General features: G+C 44.8%; 2 protein-coding genes across 3 annotated transcripts in view; both read left to right on the forward strand.

Moving 5' to 3' along the window:
* Window positions 1-321: 321 nt before the first annotated feature.
* On the forward strand, window positions 322-11,826 carry lcp2a (lymphocyte cytosolic protein 2a). 2 transcript variants are annotated; one of them, XM_041052122.1, is made up of 22 exons: window positions 322-481; window positions 579-896; window positions 2,520-2,582; window positions 2,728-2,774; window positions 3,569-3,634; window positions 3,786-3,811; window positions 4,307-4,347; window positions 4,732-4,924; window positions 5,274-5,359; window positions 5,449-5,512; window positions 5,660-5,737; window positions 6,259-6,284; window positions 6,658-6,677; window positions 7,124-7,216; window positions 7,366-7,384; window positions 7,754-7,769; window positions 7,886-7,973; window positions 8,378-8,430; window positions 9,208-9,287; window positions 9,606-9,680; window positions 10,379-10,528; window positions 11,087-11,826. In XM_041052122.1, the coding sequence occupies exons 2-22, from the start codon at window positions 819-821 to the stop codon at window positions 11,234-11,236; spliced, it is 1,512 nt and encodes a 503-aa protein (XP_040908056.1). In that variant the 5' UTR covers window positions 322-481; window positions 579-818; the 3' UTR covers window positions 11,237-11,826. The 2 variants fall into 2 exon arrangements, with proteins under 2 accessions (XP_040908056.1, XP_040908057.1); XM_041052123.1 differs by having other exon boundaries at window positions 6,259-6,275.
* Window positions 11,827-13,869: 2,043 nt separating this feature from the next.
* The window catches only part of foxi3a (forkhead box I3a), a 2,263-nt gene continuing 320 nt past the window's right edge, over window positions 13,870-15,812 (forward strand). The window contains 3 exon segments of the mRNA XM_041051808.1: window positions 13,870-14,840; window positions 15,334-15,443; window positions 15,445-15,812. The exon segment at window positions 15,445-15,812 is cut by the window's right edge and continues 320 nt beyond it. Coding sequence (XP_040907742.1) covers window positions 14,240-14,840; window positions 15,334-15,443; window positions 15,445-15,812 — 1,079 coding nt within the window. The 5' untranslated portion in view covers window positions 13,870-14,239.

Here is a 15,812-nt window from a genome sequence, read left to right on the forward strand (position 1 = left end):
AGTTGAAGTGTAAGAAAATGGAGACGAACTCGCTCCAACTCTGTGAATCTGCTGATGGAGACGCTTCCATTAAACTGACCTGGGTTCAGTGATCAGTGTTGGTGCGGCAGATGCTGCAGTGATCAGCCTGAGCTCAGCTGATCCAGAGTCTGTCACTTCCTCTGTTGGTTTTGAACTGTTTCTCGTCGGCGGCCGAGCTGCAGCGTGTGAGTGGGTGCAGCAGCGCCTGTTCCGCTCTGTGGTCGCGGGGGGGGGCAGGCTGCCTTCACCCCCCCCCCCACCCACTCTGCACAGTCACTTCCTCTGAGAGAGAGGGAGGCAGGCAGAGAGAGAGAGGGGAGGAAAGAAAAGAAAAGACACACAGGCTGATAGAAAGAGTAGAAGACAGAGAAAGAAAGAAGGAAGCCATTTTGGTTCCACAGCGACATGTCCGCCTGCACTTTGCTTTCTTCTTGAGCAAAGACTCTAGAGTTAGAAAGTGGTGAGGCGACTCGAGGAAGTCAAACTTTCTGAAGACAGTTTGCAGCTACTTTATTTTCTGTGAGTTTGTAAGAGAAGTTTGGTTTTATGTTTCGCAGGAAGCAGTGGTGAGGAACGAGGCCCGTCTGTCTGCCGGATGGTGGATGAGCAATCGAGACGAGAAAATAAAATCTGTCAAAAACCCACAGAGGCTGCAAGCGTGAAGAATTACAAACCTTCTCCAGGTGATCGTCAGATCGTGCTTACCTCTCCGTACAGAGAGGTACGGTCTGGAGTTTGACGTCAGCCGGACGGACGGTGTGTCTTTGAGAGCCAAGGAGACGTGAGGAGGACGCAGGATGAGCTCGGACCGAGTGCCATGCAGGTCGGACGTGATGGGGTGGAGCCCCCAGCAGCTGGCAGACTACCTGAAGAGGGTGAGACCTCCTTTGTTTCTGGCCACAGAGATCGTTTCACTGAGAGCTGAGCTCCGCTGCAGTCAGACGATCCCTCGTATTCAACTTTAAACCTAAACTAACAAACAAAGTTGATCTGCTGAGCTTGTTTTCAAACAGGGGTGGGGCCAGGGAGGTGGTCAGGGGTCCCACCTGCCCCTCCTGGAGTCTGATGGGCCGCCCCTGGTGCCCCCCCACCAGAGACAGAACCTGATATCTAGATAGTTTAGTAGTGTTGGGGATGGATTACTAACCGGTCCAGTCCCTGGACCAGAACCTCTGTATGAGGTCCCAGATTAAGAGAGGAAATATGTTGCTTTGTGTTAGTGAACCACAGAGAGACACAGAGACACACAGAGACACACAGAGAGACACAAACAGCCACAGAGAGACACAGAGACACACAGAGACACACAGAGAGACACAAACAGCCACAGAGAGACACAGAGACACACAGAGACACACAGAGAGACACAAACAGCCACAGAGACACACAGAGACACACAGAGACACACAAACAGCCACAGAGAGACACAAAGACACACAGAGACACACAAACAGCCACAGAGAGACACAGAGACACACAGAGACACACAGAGAGACACACAGAGACACAGAGACACACAGAGACACACAGAGAGACACAAACAGCCACAGAGACACACAGAGACACACAGAGAGACACAAACAGCCACAGAGAGACACAGAGACACACAGAGACACACAGAGAGACACAAACAGCCACAGAGAGACACAGAGACACACAGAGACACACAGAGAGACACAAACAGCCACAGAGAGACACAGAGACACACAGAGACACAGAGACACACAGAGAGACACAGAGACACACAGAGACACACAGAGAGACACAAACAGCCACAGAGAGACACAGAGACACACAGAGACACACAAACAGCCACAGAGAGACACAGAGACACACAGAGACACACAGAGAGACACACAGAGACACAGAGACACACAGAGACACACAGAGAGACACAGAGATGCTTCTCAGATGTGAATATTTGCTTTTCTTGCTTTGCTTCCTGTGACAGTGAGCACTGTCTTCATTGGACATCGGTCAGTGTTTTTACTGTTCTGTACTGTCCTCCATCTTGTAGAGGGACAAAGTTGGATTACAGAAACTTACGTCGACGAAACCAGAGCAAGAAAACCACACTGACCTTTACCAAACCTTTACACAACCGTAACCAAACCAATCCGACCTGACTCAGATGATACTCAGATCAAACGCACGGGAGCTGAGCGGCAGTTTGATATCAGATCAGTTCAAACAAAGGAGGAGGCAGGAAAGGACAGAAGGATGTGGCAAGGGAAAAGAAGGGTTAGCAAAGTAGGGAAGGAATGAAGGAGGTAGTGAAGGATAAGTAGAGGTAGAGAAGGAGAGGGAGGAAGAGATAGGGAAGGAAATTAGGAGGGAAAAAAGAAAGGAGGAGGGTAAGGAAGGGGGGATAGGAGAGGAAAACAGGTAGTAGAGAAGGAAAGAAAGGGATGAGGTGGAGAGATGGAGAGAGATGAAGAGAAGGACAGAAAACAGAGTGTTGAAGGAGGCTGAGGGTTGTCCTGTCTCTGTCCTTCCAGATGAATCTGTCCGGCTGTGATAAAGCTGTGCTGAAACACTCCATCGGCGGCTCCAGATTCGTGGTGAGTTCACACAGGTCGTTCACTTTCTGATCTCAGAAACACGTTCAACACTCAGACAGAGAAAAGATGGAGGAGGAGCCAGGCTCGCTCCGAACACATCGCTCTGTCCAACATCACGGCTTCACGCTTTTTTCCTTTTTTGTAGAATCTGAGCGATAACGACCTGCAGAAATTCCCCAAACTCCACGCTCCGTGAGTACTGACTAACATCTGGTTCACGTCTTCACTGTCACAGCTGGAGCAGACTCACACTGAGGCTGAGCTGCACATCTCAGTATCGTTATCGTTCAGCATCTGTTAGTGAAATAAGATCCAAACGTTTACACCTGATTCTTTACAAAGCACAGTCCTTTCCAAACTCCTGATCCAGAGCTCTGAGCCGCGATCAGCTGATTGAGTCCGGTCAGAGGCTCAGAGAGCTCACTGACCAACAGGCTGAAGCTTCATCAGCATTAATCATCTGCAGCTGATCTAATCAGCTAATCTGGTGTCGTCACTTTAACCAGAGGAAGAAGCAGACGAGAGGCTGCTGCTGTTTCCTGACTCTTTCAGCTTCAGTCTGCAAAGCTAAAAAAAACCCGGAGAGATAAAATGTTTGAACTTAACGAATCTGCGTTTGCTGTGGGGAGAGGATCCAACATGTTTGTCACAAACCATCCATGAGCTTTTGGCACCAACGTCCCACCTCTGGTTTGTGGTGTGTCCCTCTGTGGACCACCCAGTCTGACCACAGCGACCTGGTCTTTGTCACAGTGGCTCAGGTCTTTACTCACGCTGACCATGAGAACCGTAGATTTCCCAACATTCGCTGTTGTAACGAGATGATCTGTGACTGGTCACTATGCTTTGGCTCATCGAGGTAAATTCACCAGTGTCACAGGTGAAACTAAAATTGGAATAACTTTATCGCCTGTTAAACGGTGAGCAGCTGTCCACACTCACTGAAAAACAGGTGAAGCTTGATGAGCCCGTCTCTGTCTCCTCAGGATGATCTCTAAGATCAGCAGTGAAATCAGCAAGAAGGAGGAGCGGCGAGGCCTGTTTGGGAAAAAGTAGGTTCATGTTTCAGACAAAGCTTCACATCAGAGCAGTGAATGAATGAATGAACAGCTTCTGCTCAGGCTGGTCTCCGAGCCTGGACCTGATGGGATCCATGGATTCTTAAATCTTCTCTCTTTCTGCTTGTGTTTGTTTCCATCGCAGAACGATGCCCAAATATCAGGAACCAGGTGAGAACTCACGTTTCACTGAAAGCTTTTATTTAGTGACACATTAGTTAAACTGCAGCTGCTCTTTAAAGACAACACACCAGAAATAACAGCGTAATGACATAACGACCATGATGAGGTGAACCACACTGAGACCAACTCAGACTGACGGGGTCTAACGGATGAACGGATGAATCACACGCTGTGGTGTGCTGTTAGTTGCTCATTACTCTTCCATGTCCTGCACTTTGCTCCACTTCACTGTAACAGAACTGCTTTGTCCTCTGACTTGCTCTGGTATCGTTCCTATTTTTTTTGTTTACTTCTGCTTGTTTATTTCTAACTTTTCTCTGTTTATCTGAACTTATTTCTGACCTCATGCTGCTGAAACACTGAACTTCCTTTCTGACAGTTAATAAAGACTTGTGTCATCCCTTTATTCAAGCGATGGTGTAAATGTATGAAAGAAATCAGTGTATTGGGTTATGAACTGCTAACATGCTGCTTTCTTGTCAGACACCACTGCTGAGGTCCACGGCTGGGACGAAGACGAGTTTGTAAGTGTGACGTTCGTCTCTCCTGTTTCATTTTTCTCTCTTTTCACGTGGTAAAAAGCTCACATGCTGCCAGGTGCTTGGTTGGATGCTGCTGCACCTGTTTGCCAGATGAGTTGTGATTCCTGAAGAGCTGCTGGTTCCTGTGTTGTTCCTCATTCTGCGTTGACTGATGTCTTTAATGTCACTGAACTCTGGAGGTTTATGTTCTGACACCAGTTTGAATGATTTCAGCTTCAGTCCTGAGACGTTGTGTGTTGTTTGTCATAAATACTACGACACCCGTGACTCTCAGGAGTGTACTCGCCGCACCTTTGATCGGGTTTAGTTCTGTCTTTAAGTCATTTCCCTCCATCTGTTTTCTCTCTATCCCCTTTGCTCCATCAGGATGATGAAGAGTTTGATGATGACTATGAGAGTCCGAACACCTGTGATGAGGACGGCAGTGGGGGAGATTACGAGTCCCCAACCGATGAAGGCGATGGGACCAACGATTACGAGCCTCCTCCCTCCGAACCTCCAGAGGACCTGGCTCACAAGTTGTGCCCCACCCTGCCCATCGGAGACGGCGATTACATTGGTAACCACGTAACACAGAGATCCAGGGCGAGATTCTACTGTTGTTACTGCAGCTGTTGTGAAACACGATGAAGGGTTTTGGATGGTGTTATCCGAAGTTCATTAAATGATCCCTGACTGTCTCCTTCACATGTTTAATGTTAGAGCATCTTTTTCCTGTTATCGGTCGTTTAAAGGGAAATTCTGGTTCATCTCATCCTGTATTTCCCATGAATGAGTCCTCTGTAGCTCAGTGGGTCCTCATAAGATTCAGAGAATGATGATGACTATCACACATCAGTCAGAGCTGACTGACACACACTGACTAATGATTGAAAACACAATAACACAGCCTCTGTGTGTGTGTGCAGATAACAGGGATAACCATGTGTCGTCCAGAGGGCCCCCCCCAGCTCTGTGTCCCCGACCCCCAGTCTCCACCCTGTCTCCCCGGATGGTGAGTCTCACCTTACCTCTCAGTTCAGGATTTGAACCATCGAGTGAGGCTGTGCAGAAATTCAGATTTGAGCTGTTGTGTGTTTGTAGCCGGGAGAGTCCTCGTCCAGAAGAGACCTGTCCCCGCACTGCGGCGGACGACCGTCAGGAAAATGTGAGTAACCTGCTGCTGTAACACTCACATGCCGCCAGACTCAGTACCGCCAGACACTGTATGTCTGGGTCATGTGACTCTGACAGAGTTCCTCATTGGTCTCTCTGGTCGTCTGTCATGTTAAAGCTGTTGATTTGTTGTGTTCAGTTCCTTCAGAGCCACCGCAGATCTTTCGAGACAACAAACCAGGCAGAGAGTCAGGATCCAACTCGTCCCCTGTCAGAGGTAAGCCTGAACCCAGGACCGATGTCACCTTCATCAGTTATTTCATCGTGTCTATCATTTTTACACTGGTTTTCTTCCACGAAGATTCGCCTGTAGAGATAAATATTTTATTTTCTTTGTCAAAACTAAAAAAAATTGCTTTTGTAACTCACACGTTTGGTGCATTCAGGGACCTTCTGAATTTTGATGCATAAATAAATGATTGGCATCCTCAGTGACTCGCTGCCTGCCTCAGAAAAACAAATCCAAACAAAACACAAAAAACAACAACAAAAAGCGATGAAGTAAAGCAGATAGAAAATTACATTTTCTGCTCATTTATTTATCATTTATTCATTTTTCATATATTTTTACAGACTTCAAATCTGTTTTTTCATTATCATTGTCCTGTCAGCAGCAGCTTCTCTGAAAACACACAATAATAATGTAATTTACAAGAACTGTGTGTGATGATTTAACAAACTGATCAGTCAGAGTGACTGATCAGTCACTTTAAAAAATGTATTTTCTGTTTTTCACAGGACCGCACCGCAACACGGTGGACAGGGTGAGTTTTTCTTTAAATAAACTTTATTTAACAACACAGTGGACAGGATAAGTTATCTCCTCAATACACTTTATTTAACAGTTTACAGAGTAATTAACTTCATACTGAACTCACCATGATGACAGAGCTGTTATCAGGTCCATCCATGTAAATACACTGAAAATAATGTGAGGATTTTTTTCATGGGAAGTGATTAGAAATAAACAAATTACATGAGAAACAGAAAACTTAAAGGGACCAAGACCAGAACCCTGAGGAACTCCACTGTCATAAAACCACAAACACTGAAAACTTCCTTGTAATTTTTCTTTTCGTACTCTCAACGTTTTGATCTTGTATGATAATGTTGTAATTTTATTTCTGTTTCTTACAGCCAGGCACACGGTCCTGGAAGTAAGTGCACACACACGCTTACGTAAAGATTTCACTAAAAACTGATTTTTTAATTGGTTAATATTTCCATTAGAGTCCAGGTTGTATTAATTGGTTAGTTTGATAATTATTGTTAGTTTTGCAGAACTGACACAAATTTGATATAAATGCCAGTAAATATATTCTATTCACTTATTTAGTACTTGGTAAATTTTTGTTCCCACTGCTTTTCTGTCATTTTTGACCAACTATGAAAATAGTTCTTAAATGTTAATCTGCGTGATCTTAAAAGGTCTTAAATTTATTTTGGTGAATGCTGTACAAACCCTGTCACTTGTAAATCTGCAGTAACTGTGTCATTTATGTGAAGTAATTTAATGTTTAGCTACTTTTTAGAGATACTGACTGACGCAAAAAAAAAAAAAAAAAACCCTGAACCTTTCCTTTAATTGTTTCTCTGTGTTCAGGCCACAGCAGGACATCCAGGACCCTCCCACCTGGTCCAAACCTCCGGCTCTTCCTCCATCCTCCAACTCCTTGGCCAGGGCTCCCCACAGCAGGTCAGCCCTCATGTCATCTGTCAAAACACCTCAAATGAACTCACATATTCATGACTTTTCTTCATGATTGATCAGTTGTAGGATGATCAAACAATTTATACAAGTTAGTTGATAATAATTGGATTTTTGAATGTGGTTTGGTTTAACAGGTTTGATGCAAGGAGAGAAGTAAGTTGCATTTTTCGTGTGAATGATATTTTATTGACTGTTTTTCATTTGTATAGCAGTTGCAATAAAATGTACACAACAGATATAAAATAATAAAAAACTAAATAAACAAACAAAACCAAAACAAAATAGACAAATAAAAATAAAAATATAACATTTCAGAAAATAAAGAATATACTGGAAATACACATGCACACATGAAAATGTGCTATATAGGTTATATAAGTTATGTGGGTGATCACCTTCACATTTCCAGTTCTTTTATTTTTATTTATATTAACACTTTAAGTTGCTGTTCTGACAGAGTTTTATTATGATGGTGAATTTATCCTTTTCCTTCCTACTTGTCCTTCTCCTCTCTCCCCTCAGCAACCACACGATGAAGGTGAGGTTTCTTCCAAGTATCCCAGAATGCATTTAACATTAGGATAGGCATGATATGTGGTATTTGTATTGAGAAAGGCCTGAAATGATTCTTTAAATTCTGCTTCTCTCTTCCAGCTCCTAAACACAACACCTTCCCCCTCAACAGTAAAAGTCTGCCCCCCCGCCCTGGACTCCCTGGGCCCCCCTCACGCCATGGAGACAGGTAGAAAAAATAATAGGAAAATAATAGGAAAATTTGCATATATATTGTATAAAACTATCACTGAATTTATCCTGTTAACAAGTATGTGTGTTTTGGTCTGTTCATGACATCTGTTTACACTAAAGAAATAGAACGAGACCAGGGTTATCCTCCACCACGCAGTAGTTTTCTTCTACTCTTGTGCTGGTAAACTGTTTAAAGCAGAAATCTGTCTGTCACTAACTGTGCAGTCAGCTGACTGCCCTTTGCAGTCAGCACAGATGGACAATGGTCCTCATGGTATTAGAACACAACATACACATAAACAGGGATCTTGAAAACACAGCTAGCAGCACGACTACAGGTCAAAACCTCCACACGGTAAATTGATGAATAATCAGTTTCTTTCATTTGTGTTTGAGCAGTCTGCCTCCCAGTGTCCCTACTGCAGGCTCTCTGCCTCACAAACTGCACTCTGGTAAGAAGACAACAACACAAACACAAACATTAACAGAAAGTTCAACATCACCAGCATCTTTAAAGCTCCCCGATGAACACGTGGCTGTAGCTTTATATTGGCTGTACAGACATGAGAGTGGTAACAATCAGAAAATTTGCATCTCAGTAAGAAGGAGAAAGAGAGGATTTCACTAAATGTTGGGCTACTCCTTTAATGACAAAGAAATATGTTTTAACAAGATATTTTTGTTCTTAACCTCATGGGTTTACAGTTAGGCACACTCCAAACTAAATCCTAAAACTAAACTCCAGTTTAATTTTGTAATGGTTTACTTGATTAAAATACCCTGTGTGCTCATTTGTTGGTTACAGTTACTCACATTTTATCAGCTCACCGTCACAACCCGGGGGATGTGGGGGGCTGAGGTGATCAGATTCTGTGAAAACACCAGAGGGCGCTCTGTCATCTACAGAGCTGCTTCCTCCAACAGCAGGCATATTAGTAAACTACTACCCTAACTGTGTGAGAACGTGTATTTGTATTACTGATGTTGTGGGGACACAAATCCTTTTACCCAGTGACATTGTGGGGACTCAACGTCCTTTTGGGAACAAGAAGAAAGTGTCTTGTTTTCCACCTCATGCTGCTCAGTGTGCCTTAAATTGTCCCCCAGGGACAAATAAAGTTCTCTGAATCTGAATCAAATTTTAATTCAAGGTCTTAGTTTAAGGTTAAGGCTGGAGAGGGCTGTCCTCTGAAGTGATGGAAAATGTGTGTGTGTGTGTGTGTGTGCAGCAAAGGCCGAACACAGAGGCAGCTTCGTTGGATCAGAGAGACAGTCGTTTCGTCCTCCAAACACAACATCACACACACAGGTAGCAGAACACACAAACACAGAAATACACACGTTTGTCTTTTGGTACATGTGAGGACCATCAGGTTAAAGTTACAATAATAATAACAATAATTACAATAATAACATTTAACTATATTAGAAATAAAACTGTGTGCTGGGATTAGTACCTCGTCACTAATTCTGCAGCCACAAATTATTATTATTGTAGTTGTTGGTTCAAGTTTTGAAGTAGTTTGTGTACTTCTGCGGTCTAGACAGCAGGTGGTGCAGTTGTCTTTGTGTTTGTGTCTAAGCACTGTGGTCAGTTACAAGTAAAGTGTGTGTGTGTGTGTTTTAGGAGCTGGACCCTCTCTGGTATGTGGGTAAAGTGACCAGAGGTCAGGCAGAAGGATGCCTGAAACGAGTCCACAAGGTAACACAAACAAAGAAAAGTAGAAAAGAAAGAAAAGAATTACTTTTCATGCAATATACCTGAAAATATTTAATTTTTTCTTACTGTTTTGATCAAAATATTTTTTGCAGGTGAAAGAAGTACTCCAATCCTTCACTTAAGTAAAAGTAAAAATACAACAATGTAAATATTAATTGTTAAGAAGACTGTGCACAGGTGGAAAAGTATTATCTGTAAAATATACTTAAAGTCACTCATCATGCCGAACAGTCCCTTTCTAAATGTTACTGAACTTTATATATTATACTATTATTATATTATTTTTGTCCTAACATTAAGACAGTGGTTCTTAATTTTCTTAAGGGAGATGAAAATATTTCATGAGTGTAGTTTTTGTTGTTTGGCTGCAGATTTGACTGCTCACCAGCACAATGAGCAGCTGGAGCTGCTCAGGACACTTTAAACACTTTAAAACAGCACAAAACACACAAACATCATACAGATATTTTAGATAGTTTAGATTTTAGATAGTTTGACCCCTGATGTCCACCTCCCACAAATGTCCATAAATTCACTTTCATTCAGAGCCCTGCTGTTTTTAAGTTTCATTCAGTATCACAGTGATCCAGTGAGAGGTGTCTGTTATTTTGCATCTCATCGGTTTAAATAATCGGAGTACTTTTATCCATCCATGCCTTATGTCTGTCTCTGTCTCTGAGGACGGGGCATACCTGGTGAGGGACAGCACCCGGCAGCAGGCCAATCAGCCTTTTACCCTGATGGTCTTCTACCAGGACAAAGTCTACAACATCCAGATCAGACAGCAGAACCAGCAGTTCCTGCTAGGAACCGGACTCAAAGTCCAGGAGGTAAACGTGCAGCACATTTCACAGCCATGTGGACTTTAGAAGAAGTGATCTGCTGAGCGCTGAACCTGGTCTGTAAGATCTGTTTGTTTTTGTAGAGAGAAGTTGGGGGTTTTCTTATTCACTTCAGCTGACCAGCTCATGATTGGAAAGTTTGTCTGTGTCACAAATCTTTCCCTCAGCAGTTTAGTCTACAGCGAACAGTAAATTTAGATTTTGGACACTTATCATTTTGCGTCGTCACTGACTGTTGTAGAGTCGCACAATAGTAATTTTTGTCTTGTGGGACTGTTTGCGGACAGTCGTGTCCAAGCCTCAACTTTTTCATTCCGTTGTGGGAATTGTGAGGGTATTTATGCTCAGAATTCTGACACACAACTAAAATGGTGGCTTATAGACTAACAGGCTAACAGGAAGCGTCTGACTCTGGTACATGAATGAATCTGAACAAACTAACTTCAGCTCTGACTTTCACACTTGATTGGTGATTTGTCAGGAACAATTCTTGTAATCAGCTGTTGTAACTGACGTGCGTGTGTGTGTGTGTATGTGTGTGTGTAGTCTTTTCCGTCAGTTAGCGATATCATCGGACATTACTCCCAGTCTCCTCTGCTCCTCATCGACGCCAAAAACAGAAGCGCCAGCCAGCAGAACCAGTGTCTCCTCTCTGACCCAGCTGGGCACTTCATGAGCAGACAGAACTGGTCCTGACCGGATCAAACCGGATCAAAGCAACCACCAAACTAAACCAAGGAGAAACAGGCAGAGTTAAGATGAATGTCCGCCTCAGACAAAATTAGCAGATGTGGTAAACCTTATTCCAAAGGTGGGATTAAGAGTTTTTTGTGATGGTGAGTGGAGAATGTCCGATTTTTGCACATTTTGCAAGATTCTTCTTATGCTTGTTTTTGATTAATTGCATATACAAACAACAGTCTCTAGTTTTGTGTCAGCTCTCTGCTTTGGAGACAGTAAGCCTTTCAGTGTTTGGAAATGTTTTAGAGCTTTTAAATTATGATTTCTGTGCGATGCTACTTCCAGTGCATCGTGTTGGATAAATGCTGAATTCCTAAGTATATTACAGATTCAAACTATGCATGTTGACGGCGTGTTCAGCTAAGCTAAATACACTTTTCATGATTGTACATGTTTGTTTAATCATGCAGGTGAAGCCACACAAGCTTCCAGTGTTCTTACTTCATTTTACAGCCTGCATTCAGTCTGGGACCTTTTTGAATTCACTGGTTTGTCACTAAGCTGTCCTCATTAAAACTCATGAAAGTGTCCTTCAAGCAGAAAAGTCGTGTTACGTCATTTCCTCTCGGTGAGGTTATCACAGCTTCAGTAGTTTCATAGTTTTAGGAAATGTCTGCCTGTGTGACGTGTTGGGACTCTGTGAACAGTCCGTCGCCACGTCAGTGCCCCATAACCGAGCTACAGCTTCTTTATCCTGAACACGGCTTGGTTCGGAACGTGGTTGACGTCATGAACCAATGGTGTCTGTTTCCTTTTAGATTAATTCTTTGTTAAAACACCAGTAAGAGTTGGTATCAGGTGGATTTTAAGGGATTTATTCATGGCCTGAATCACTGAGTTACTGATTATCTTCTGACAGTTATATGTATTCAGTCTTTTTCCCATGAGCCCCTAAAATTATACTGACAGGAGTGCGCCCCACCTCCACCCACCCACAGAACAATCCCAGCCATCAGTCAGTTATAGTTCAGACTGTGTTGTTTTGTCTGCGTCATGTGCAAAGGCACCGCGGGGCGAAGATTACTCCTGCCACCGCCAACTGCCATCACACACACACACACACACACACACACACACACACACACACACACACACACACACACACACACACACACACACACAGGTGTGAATCACCTGAGGTTGAGTCTCTCCTCCTTGGCAGAGTGAACAGATAAGAAGGAAAATCGGCTTCAGTTCAGACACACTGAAGGTTTCCAGGGTAAAGGTTAGACTCAGGTTGGGGCTGAGGCTGTGGGGAATGGCTTAGGAGTGGGAGTCACAGCTTAATGAACAATACAATTCACTGCTGTAGTCAAGAAGACCAGGGGAGAGGACCCAAATGCAAAACCCCCGAGACGGACAGATGAGTAATAATGTCCTTTATTTTAGGGCTTCAGTGTGGCTAAATCAGATAAAAGTGGCTGTATCTTGATCCTGACACATGGCCAACACAGTGAGGTGAGAGTATGAAGGTAACCACCATAACACAGTCATGTCTGAATGAGTCAGACTGTTATTGCATGCCCTGCTCTCCAGAGGATAAACCCGTCACATTTTAATGACCTTTCAGCAAAGTGGTCACAAACTTTTTAAAGCTTTTTAAAGTCTTGGATTTAAAGACATTTAAAGGACAAATTGAGTGAGACTGAAGCTTTGACACGAGGGATCTTCCCTTTGTTTAGGGACGAATTGTTAAAGACGTGCTGAGTGTGTATGGGGGGGTGGGGGGTCATTTAAGACAATAGCTTTGGGCGACACCTCAAACAGCAGCTGATGGTCTGTGGAGTCTCTTTGAACCAGATTCAGAGTCAGTTAAAAAATCCTCTGAATCAGCAGATTTTAAATCCGCATTAAACTGATCTGAGGAGAACTGTCAGAGCGTCTTTCCACTGTTGACTGGTTCAGTAACTCAGAGTCCAAATAAATATTCATTATACATACATACATACAAATATTTTTCATGTACAGAGAAACTGGTGATGAAGCAGGAGGCTGAATTTTGGACCAATTGTAGTCGGAGGGCTTTCTGTGGGAGGTCAAACAGAAGAGCTTTACAATAATCTAGACAGGAGGTGACGAGGCTGTGAACAAGAATGGCTGAGGAGTGAGGGAAGGACGGAGACGGATGATGTTACGAAGATGGAAGTAGGCAGACCGGGGGACTAGTGATGTGGGAGGTGAAGGAGAGGGTGCTGTCGAGGATGACACCCAGACTCTTTACCTGAGGGGGAGACGGAGGAGGTATCACTGGGAACAGAGAAGTTATTTTGTGCCTGTTAAAAGAAATTCTGTTTTATTTCTGTTTAATTTGAGGAAGTTTGAGGTGAACTGGTAAGGGAGGAAGGTGGGAGCGTGATGTTGGGTTTGGAAGGTAAAGCTGGGTGTCGTCTGCGTAGCAGTGAAAGTGAATATGATGTTTAAAGATGATTTTCACAATGAGTGACTTTCACCGGACGAGACGCTGTAACGTCTCAAACTGTGACAAAGAGGTTCAATCATTCATCTGCCAAACGGTGTGTGTGTGTGTGTGTGTGTGTGTGTGTGTGTGTGTTGACATACCTCAGCATTAAGTCTTCAGGCTCTTATCTGCCCGAGGGGAGGAATTCAACCTGTTCTTATTCAAATCAACCCCCACCACACACACACACACACACACACACACACACACACTTATGCATGAATGTGTGTGTGTGTGTGTGTGTGTGAGACACCACAGAGTGGCCAATCAGCTCGTCCATGGGCGGAGCAGCAGAGTATAAGTGTCTCAGGTGAGCAGCAGCAGGTGTAGTGAGCAGGACAGGTGCAGGAGGACGATACCAGCTGTGTGTGTGACTTTTACAAACACACATTTTTATTTCAGCACACACACACACACACACACGTGTTGGAGCTGAGCTGAAGAAGACACCGGCCTGTTTATGCAGAGGTAGAGAGACAGAAGAGTGAAGAAAGAAAAGAATGACCGGAGTTTCCAGAATGGCGTCCTTCATCTCGGAGCAGGGTCTCTCCCCCCCTCTGTGTGGACGACCCCCCTCCCAACAGGAGCTTCCCTCCTTGAGCCTCGATCCGTCTGATTTCAGCCTGTACAGCCCCCCGGCACCTCCAGAGTCCAGCCTGTCTGCTTCACCGTGGCTCCCTCCCTCCAGCAACCACATCGACCACAACCTCAGCTTTAACAGCCCAGACACGGGCCCCATCTCTGGGGCCACAAGAGTCCCCCCAGGACCTCCCCCAGGACTCCCCCCAGCACTTGGAGTCTTCTTCCCCCATCCCTACAGCCATCACAGGCCCCTGCTCCCTGGCAGCCCCTGGTACTCCCTGTGCTCCACGAACGACGTGATGCGACTGGTCCGACCGCCGTACTCCTACTCCGCCCTCATCGCCATGGCGATCCAGAGCTCGCCTGAGCAGCGTCTGACGCTCAGCCAGATCTACCAGTATGTCTCCGATAACTTCCCCTTCTACAGCTGCAACAAGGCTGGCTGGCAGAACTCCATCCGCCACAACCTGTCGCTCAACGACTGTTTCCAGAAGGTTCCCCGTGATGAGAACGACCCAGGTGAGACAAAACACACCTGACATTTATTATTTCTACCACACAACCTCACATTTCAGTCTATTTCTCCCAAACCCAGCAGCTGCAGCTTCGTCCATCAGAGGATTTGTCAAAGTAACTACTCATGACCAACAGGAAGTAGGCTTTGGTTGGCTGAAATATTTTTACAGGTCTGCTCTGGTTGTTTCTTGAGGTTGTTGATTTGAACTAAAGGTGAAATGACGACAGACGAGCTCAGAGGTTTGAGTAGAGATCAATAAAAATGACGTGATATTTAACCTGCTGCCAAAAAACGATTGTTTTCAAAGGGAGTTCAGTGTTTACTCTCACATTTAAAGCTCCTGAACTGTTTCTGTTTGATGCTCTGATGGAAAGAGAAGAGAAATAGTTGCTGCTTCTTTTCGTTAACCTTTGTTAACCTTCCTCCTCCTCCTCTTCCTCCTCCTTCTCCTCCTCCTCCTCCTCCTCTTCCTCCTCCTCCTCCTCCTCTCTGCAGGTAAAGGAAACTACTGGACTCTGGATCCAAACTGTGAGAAGATGTTTGACAATGGAAACTTCCGCCGCAAGAGGAAGAGGAAGTTGGACAATGTGACCACGGGCAAGAAACCTGTCCCCCCCCCCCTCCTCTTCCTCGTCTGACTCATCAGAGCTGAACCCTAAAATTCCCAGCATGCACTGCAGCAGCGGCAGCACTGAGCTCCCTGCTCTCTCAGATGCCACCTCTGGCCTCAGCAGCTTCCTGTGTCAGCTCCAGGACTCACCCCCCCCCACTCCTCACGCCAGCTCTCCCTTGCTGTACATGCAGGTACCGGACGACGCCCCCCCACCTCCACCCCCTCAGGCATACGTCTCCTCTTACTCTCCTGGTGCCGTGGTGCCACAGTGGGACGCCTGCAGTTCCTCTCCTGCCCTCTTCCCCTCCGTCCATCACTCTTCTCCTCCTCCTCCTCTCTTCCCCTCTGTCCATCACTCTTC

Source organism: Toxotes jaculatrix, chromosome 12, assembly GCF_017976425.1.
Source record: "Toxotes jaculatrix isolate fToxJac2 chromosome 12, fToxJac2.pri, whole genome shotgun sequence".
Lineage (NCBI taxonomy): Eukaryota > Metazoa > Chordata > Actinopteri > Toxotidae > Toxotes > Toxotes jaculatrix.